The sequence below is a fragment of the Telopea speciosissima genome, chromosome 11 (genome assembly GCF_018873765.1).
Source record: "Telopea speciosissima isolate NSW1024214 ecotype Mountain lineage chromosome 11, Tspe_v1, whole genome shotgun sequence".
In the NCBI taxonomy this organism is placed as follows: Eukaryota; Viridiplantae; Streptophyta; class Magnoliopsida; order Proteales; family Proteaceae; genus Telopea; species Telopea speciosissima.
In genome coordinates this window covers 35,144,945-35,153,376 of record NC_057926.1, presented here as the reverse complement: position 1 = coordinate 35,153,376, position 8,432 = coordinate 35,144,945, and the positions used below count along the sequence as shown (strand labels likewise).

Sequence of the window (8,432 nt, the reverse complement as noted above, 5' to 3'; positions counted from 1 at the left end):
AATAATTAAAGAGGACGGCCCACTGCCTTTGTCCCAAACCAGATGGAATCAAAGACTCTCAATCGTTATTTTGGAGAATTATCATTAATCTCACAAACTACCCCATAAGAAGTTAATCAACACAGATGTATATATATTCCCAATCAAGTCATCTTCAAACTTTTCCTTTTCTCCTCTAAAAGAATTCTCAAATCCACAAAACAGTTGGCAACAGCTATGCCCCCACAACCTAACAAAACCATTATATACACTCATGGGGCTTCTCTACAGCGCAACACAGCGTATAGCACATATCCAACGGTCTGTAGGGCATGAGCATGTAGCCCAATAATCCATCTATGTGTTGGGTTGCGTGCTTATGTGCTGCAGACCGTCGGATGATGCGCTACACGCTGTGTTGCACTACAGAGGACCCAAATCCCTCAACCTCTGCAAATTTAGAAAACCCACAGAAGGAATCACTTTTTATAGAAGGAAAGTTAATAGTGGAATACTTATTAGTCATCCAACAAAATCATTTAGGCATGTGAAATTTTCATTTAAGATAACAATTTTCAACTCTAACTTCTCTTTCTTCTTCAAGACATTATTAATGAAACAATGACAGCTACCTAAAGCTTAATTCCAATTATCCAAAGAACCCATCATCTCTTGAAAATTTAATTAAACTCCAAGGACAAATTTACGATTAATATGGTTAAATAATTTATATGGAGAGGGACAAATTTTTTATTTCTTTCCTTTTTCTTTTTGAGTACAGCTTTGAGGGTGAACAAAATTGTGGTAATTGATATTACCGACAGAGCCCTCCAAGCCAGGGAGTCAGTCACACTATTAATCTCATTTGGAACAAAGTTATAATTACAAACAACAAAGTATGAAGATAAAAACTGAATGTCTTCAATTTGCGCTACGATAGTTGCTGTCAAATCATCAGAGTTCTTGTCATCAGTTCAATCGTCAATAACTAACATGATAAGGTAGCGGTTGAGAACCCATACGTGGATAGACATTATGGGAAACATGTGATGCAGCATTAAGATCATCTTGACAATTTAAAAATGTTTGTGTGATTTGTCTAAATTTATATACTTTTACTATAAAGTACACAAAAATCCCATAATTGAAATAACATTTTTTTTTTATTGTTTTGGGTACAAAAAAAAAAATTGAAATTAACTAAAGAAAGGGTAAATCAAGAACCACTCCCTAAACAACACTCTCATGTACATATAAACCGTATTACATATCTACCGAGTTATGGGAAGAAGGAATCCGATTCTTCTTGGAGTGACGATGGTGTCGACCACCGAACTTAACCCTCCCGGAGTTCTTGAACTTCCGCTTTAACAACGGATCCACGACACACTCCGGTAGAGCGACCGGGTACCGGAGAGTATCATAGCAATAAGAGTAATACATATAATTCTGCCGGAATTTCCTCATAGCCGACCGGCGTGCCGGGGTAATGATCGCATAGTCGGTTTTCTCTAATTCATCGTTCTTCTCGGAGCAACCAGCATTGGGAACCTGTTGGATCGGGTCGACGGGGCAACCTTGTAGGGTAAGATCTTTGAACTCTGCAACAAAAGGGGCATACTTGTAATTCACCTTGTACTTGCCACCCGAAGTGGCCCAATTCGATGCATCCCATATCGTCGCGTATAGTGCCATGGGCTTTGACGGGTAGTCGCTGCCCATGGCGTCGCTGCGCACCACCTCCCTGATTGGGACCTCATCAACGTAGAAGCTGCAGCCCATGAAAAGAAAACTTAATTAACAATCGGGGCAATCAATGACCCGCTTAACCCGGTTGGACCCAAGTTGGGCATTTGTCATGAAGGATTAGAAATACCATAAATTTATGAGTTTTGCTAACCATAGTTGGTTGCATTAAGTTTATCACCATAACAAAATGAGTAAATTACTCAGACCTCCCCTAGATTTTGCCCTATTTTCAACCGTGTCCCTGTAGTTTCAACAATTACAGTAAGGGTGTGATTGACAATTAGGAAAGGGTAATGTAATTATTATAAACTCAAGGATGCTAATTGTAACTAATACATAATTTTGGGTGGGTCTAAGTAATTTACTCTATCAAAATTGATCTCCTTCATACAATAGTGGTCTTCTTTTTTTATGGTAGTATAAAATAATAATAATGTCAATTTTCATAATTATCTATTGTTTTGTAGGATCCACATGAGATAATGATTTTAATCCTCTTCAGTGTCCTCATCTGCCAGTGAGGTGAAGTGAGGGGCTGACAGAATGACATCTGGATTATTCCAAATCCAACGGCTAGCTGGGTTTTTTTAATATGGTAGTATAGAATAATAATAATAATGTCAATTTTCATAATTATCTATTGTCTTGTATGATTCACATCAGATAATGATTTTAATCTTCTTTAACGCCCTCATCCCTTCATCTGACAGTGAGGAGAAGTGAGAGGCTGATAGAATGACATCTAGATTATTCCAAATCCAACGACTAGCTGGTTTTTTTTAATATGGTAGTATAGAATAATAATAATGTCAATTTTCATAATTATCTATTGTCTTGTATGATCCATATCAAATAATGATTTTAATCTCCTTCAGCACCCTCATCTGACAGTGAGGGGAAGTGAGGGGCTGGGAGAATGACATTTGGATTATTCCAAATCCAACAGCTAGCTGGTTTTTTTGTTTTTTTTTTTTTTTTCTTTCTCCTTTTGAACCAGAAGTTGGATTTGGAATAATCCACGTGTCATGCAGCCAGTCCCTCACTATACCTCACTAGCAAATGAAGGCATTGGAAAGAATTAAAATCCAACTCAGTATAACTAGTTGTCTTGTATATTTAAGATGGTGACAGCTCAGTGTAGCATAATTAAAAAACAACATCCTAACACACGAGGCTCTCACTATTACAAGGTCTGAGAGGGTCAAATCTACACACTCTTACCCCCACTTCACCGAGAGACTGTTTCCATTGCTTTGGAACCCACAACCTGATGGACCAGGATCCTCTGCAGTACTGGTGGGGCGTCGATGCACATCCGATGGCACAGCAGAGGTCAGGTGGCACACATGGCCTCTGCTATGCCACCAGATGTGCACCGCTGCCCCACCGGTATTGCAGAGAATTTTAATACCATGCCACATGGCCTCTGCTATGCCACCAGATGTGCGACGCCCCACCGCTCCTGCAGAGAATTTTAATACCAACCTGATGGTTGCAATAATTATATTGCAAAATATCTAATAGGTGCATAACCTTATCCTCTGTTTACCAGGTCATAACAAACCTAGTAGTTCTAATCTTTTGGTTTTCCAATAATTCAGGCGAATTTCCAACTGGGTAACCTTTAACACATCCAAGCTACAAAGCTATTTCATGATTGAAATTACCAAATGCCATTATAGAATCGATGTGTGATGATTGCATGGAGAATGGCAATTTGGTAATTTCAAGGAGTGATAAAGAAGAATAACGGCTCAAGGTGTAAAGTCCAATTTGCCGAACTAATGGAAACACGGTTTCTGTTTCAATTTTAGAGGAGAGAGAAAGAGAGGGTTGCGTACATACATGATGTTTTGATTGGTCCAGAGAATGCTGTAACGGTGGTAATCCTTTGTTGGGTCGAACCATAGGTAGTACCGTTCTTCCCGTCCTCTGTTGGTGCTTCCATTTCCATACACGTTCGTTTGAAACCTCCACTCTTTCCCATCTATGTTCCCCAAGAACTCAATATCTAGCTCATCATGTGTCTTCGCAAACACGTCTCCGTTCGATGTCTACGTCCATTCAAAATCACCAGACGGTGACGAAATCAGAAATAATTCCGTCAACACAAAATAGAGATAACGGTGTTTAATTACTTACATAGAAAGCGACAACAACGCCGGCGGTGTAATCAGCCGGAAGTTTGATATTGGCACTGAAGAATCCATGGTTGTAGAGATTTGAGGAAATAAAACCCGACCCTGAAGGGAAAAAAAAAAGGTAACGGTTTTAACGGTCTAAATAACTGTAAAACTTATCGGAAACACTACCGGAAATTGTAAAATACCGCTGTATCGGTTGAGGTGTAGGTCGACGTTCTTGCCGTCCGGCGAAAGGTGGAGATTGAAATCACCAAAAAGAGGACTGTAACCTTCTTGGAATGGAATAGTAGTAACGTTGAAAGCTGCTGTAGCGATGGAAGTGAAAGCAAGGGATAGAAGGATTGAGATAGAACAACGTAAACCCATCTCTCTTTTTTTGTGCTTCTCTTCTCTTCTCTCTCTGGAGAAATTCTTTGATTGATAGATATAGCACACAGAGAGAACACGGTGAGGCTATTGTCATGGGCAATTTCGTCATTTCATGACCATGGATCCGTGTTAAGGTTGATTGCGTCTTTGATGGCGATAGGTGTATGGGAGTTCTAGACTTCTAGTGGGTTTCGTGTCAAAATTTTTGACATTTTGACGCGTACTTTGTTGACTGGAATATCCTCAACGTCAATAAGAGTGTGATGCTTTGAGGCATTGGCAGGTAAAGGGTATTATTGTCATTTGATATATGAAAGACGGTTTTGTTCAGAGATGGAGGTTATTTGTACCTACTACCGATTCTTTACTGCGTAAGATAGACGGTTTAAAAGTTGAAAATTTCTTCAATTTTGGCGCGAAATTACTGTTGGCTTCACATACATGCCAGGTTGGCTATAATAACAGCAAGACTCCTAACTGACACGTGGCAGTGAGAAATTAACGTTGGCGTCAGATAGATGCCGAGTTGGCTATTGAGAGTAACAAGTACAGTACATTGTGAACTGTATTTTTGCCACGTGTAACATTAAGTAACGTAAGACCGTTGGAGTTGTCATCAGTTTTCACTTCTCTTTAAGAATGTAAAATGGTTCGGTGTTAGGATTTTGGATTAGGATTGTCTTCAGGGAGCAAGGAACAGGGAACGCCCAGGGCGCTGCCAGCTATTGGGTTGTGTCGCACACATTCCTAGGCGTACGTCGAGATCTATGCGGTATAGCTCAACCGTTGGATGCCCCTTGACAGCATCCTGGGTACACGCCTCCCTCAAGACAAGCTAAATTCAAGGATTTTTAGGTGAAACCAAAACCAAATATTTTATTAAAAAGTTTCAATTGTTGAAATAAAATTCATTTAGTAAACATTTTTAGTTTCTTGGTTTTTAAACAGTTTCGACCATGGTTTTAGATACTTGGTTTTTAAACGGTTTGTTTGTTTTACACCAAATTTAAAGCTTGTTGGATGTACTCAACAAGTCACATTGAAAAAAAATGTGATTCTAATCATAGAAAAACCAAAATATTCATAGAAATATTGAATACTATCATACTAATGTATTTAAATGAATCGAATCCAATTATTTTATTTGAAGACACTGATGGTTAATTATTCTCATTATATATTACTAATATTTGTTTCAATTTAAACGATTTTTTAAACGATTTATCTATGGTTTAAATGATTCGTTCAATTTAAATTATTTAACTAAACGGTCTTAATTTTTAAAATCAAAATCAAACCATTTATTAGATAATTTCACGGTTCGATGTAAACAGCTCGGTTCAATTTCGATAAACGGTTTGGATTTGATTTTAACACCATTACTACTCTTGCCCACATAGAAGCTTGAGGATGACAGGTTGACAGCTCCGTTTACGTGCATGTGAAGTTACAAATCACTAATAAAGGATTTGGTTGGGTGAGCCATTCAAGACAGCTGCATAGGATAGGTATCGGTAATTATTTGATTATTCTTCTAATTTTAATTTAATGATTAAAAAATTGGTGTTTAATAATTTAATTATAAAATAGTGGTTAGTTATTTTGGGTTGGAAGAATGGTTATACCTAAGCACATCAACCTTCAACATAAGAACGCCCCACGTGGGGTCCACATGAAAAACATGACAAAAAAAAAATATATTAAAATATGCCCTTTTCTATTTTCAAGATTTTGTTTATTCCTATTGCCTTGGTGGGTCCCATACTCCGAAGAATCTATATTACCTTCCGGCAATGTTTGGAAGGTTTTGCTTTTTAGCCGCCGTCTATTGATGATGATGACGTGGAGAGCTATCTATAATTTGGAAAAGGGTGCAAAGTATGATGACACGTGGCTGGTCAAGTAAACTGGTTACAGTGATTCACCTATCACCCATGTGTTGGGTACAAAAGGAATATTTGTGATGTATTGTGGATAAGGGTTTTATTTATTTATTTATTTATTTTTGGGGGTTAAATTTTTAATTATTTTTTTTGGGGTGCTCGATAAGGCTCGTGATTAGGTGGTATTTTGAGATTATTTCATAGAATTCAATGCCAGCTACTGGCTCTGTAAAGATATTATAGTGCTACCTAATAAGCTTGATTAGGAAGGATTCTTGGAATTGCATGGCAACGAACACAGTTGTCAAGCTCATAATTGAATTAGGTTTCCACACCTGATACGTAATTGTTAGTTGATAGATTTGTAGGATAGCTATTGAATTCGAATACTTGAATTGAACTCAAAATATCTATTCATTTAAAAGTTTGAAAAAAGTTGAATTTTTTTTATTATTTTTTTTGTGTGTGTGTGGGGGAGGGGGGGAAGGGGGAGGATTCTCAAGTGGACTAAAAGTGCATGAGAGATGGTTTATTTGTTTGTGTTCATGATCTTGATCTTTACACATCACAAAAAAATGTATTTATTTATGAGAAAAAGAACACTACCTGGTCAGTGTAGTCCTTGCACTTCACACGGGAAACACAAAATGACCACCCTACCCCCATGGAAAGGCTAAAATCCCCCCCCCCTTGATGCTTGCGCTCATGCTCCCATGCCCTGTGTATGAGAATTGAAATTCTAAAATGTTGGGGGACAAATGAGTAACCACAAGGAAACCAAAGATTTTTCACTATTTTTTTAAAAAACTCCCTAGACCACTCTCCACCTTACAAAGTGTTCCCTTTTGCTTGTGACTAAGATTTTTCACACAGAAACAATATTTAGGGAACCTCAAAACCCTAATCGCCACACAATTATAATTTTACCCACGTACATGTAATGGACCCACCAAAACCCGTCACAGTTACAAATACAAAGTCAATCATAATTATGTGAACCTATAGAATACAAGATACACTCAACCCCAACAATCTCCACCTTGGCTTGGATTCTGCAAGGTACGCTGAAGAGACCGATGTTGTTATCGACTCTACAAACTTGCTAGTCTCTGACTATCTACCATAACCAAATTGAAATGGCCTACACCCCCGCCTAAGTATCCTTGCCTGTCTGCCATACCCAACTTGGCATGGCCCACACCCCCACCCGTGGTGTCCCGTACAGATTAAGAAGAAAAGGAAAAGCTATTCTTCTCTCTTTGTGCACCATCTTTTTTTTCAAATCCCTGTGCACACCCTACAATGATCTATCGAACCTCGCTCTGAATCCACTTGTTGGGGACAAATACGCAACTATAAGGAAGAACTCAAGTAAACAATCACACAACACAAAGAATTTACCATGGTTCGACAAGATTGCCTACACCAACTCGGGAGAACTAGAGATTTTTCACTATTTCTTGAACAAACTCTCTATGCCACTCTCCACCTCACAAAGTGTTCCTCTGTGCTTGTGACTAGGATTTTGCACACAGACAATATATAGGGAATCCTAAAACCCTAATCCTTATACAATTACAATTTTACTCCAATACATCTAATGGACCCTAATAAACCACGTCCAACCCTCCTAACCGTCTCTATCTCCTCCCTATTTTATCTCCTGTAAATTCTGTTTACACCTTATCACTTGTATTTTGAATTTATCTTTTGTACCCAATACTAAGTGGTTATAAATATACAACAAAAACTCTACACAAATATGCGAGTCATTCCTTCAAATTCCAACTCTTACATGGTATCGAGAGCTGCTTGAATTTTTTTTTTCGCTGCCTTATCACTCCTCTTTAATTACTAATTGCGACTTCTCCTTCACTCTCCATTGAAACGTCTCTTACTTCTCTAACACCAGTCGGCACTACCCATCAATCTTCCACGCCTTTTACCCTTGGCAATATTTCCCATATCCTACAAATCAAACTAGATCGTGGGAATTATCTTCTATGGTGTGCACAGTTTCTTCCGCTCTTTCGTCTTCATGGCTACCTTTGATTCATCGACGGTTCATATAAATGCCCTGCACCCACCATCTCCACTGCTGAAAACATCGTTGTTGCCAACCCAGATTATTCTACCTGGCAATACCAGGATCAACTCATTCTATGTTATCTTCTATCTTCATTAACAGAATCTATCTTTGCTCATATTGTTGGACTCGATACTTCTCATGCCGTTTGGCACATGCTCGAGAAATTATTTTCACCCCAATCACAAGCTTGCATTATGCAGCTTGAGTTCCAACTTCGAT

General features: G+C 38.4%; 1 protein-coding gene across 1 annotated transcript; it reads right to left on the bottom strand.

The window, feature by feature from the left end:
- Positions 1-1,242: 1,242 nt before the first annotated feature.
- On the bottom strand, positions 1,243-4,266 carry LOC122645013 (probable xyloglucan endotransglucosylase/hydrolase protein 30). Its single transcript, XM_043838368.1, has 4 exons — positions 4,058-4,266; positions 3,871-3,971; positions 3,574-3,782; positions 1,243-1,750 (listed from the first exon to the last, which is right to left on the bottom strand). Exons 1-4 carry the CDS (start codon positions 4,236-4,238, stop codon positions 1,243-1,245), a joined length of 999 nt encoding a protein of 332 aa, XP_043694303.1. The 5' UTR covers positions 4,239-4,266.
- Positions 4,267-8,432: the final 4,166 nt, after the last annotated feature.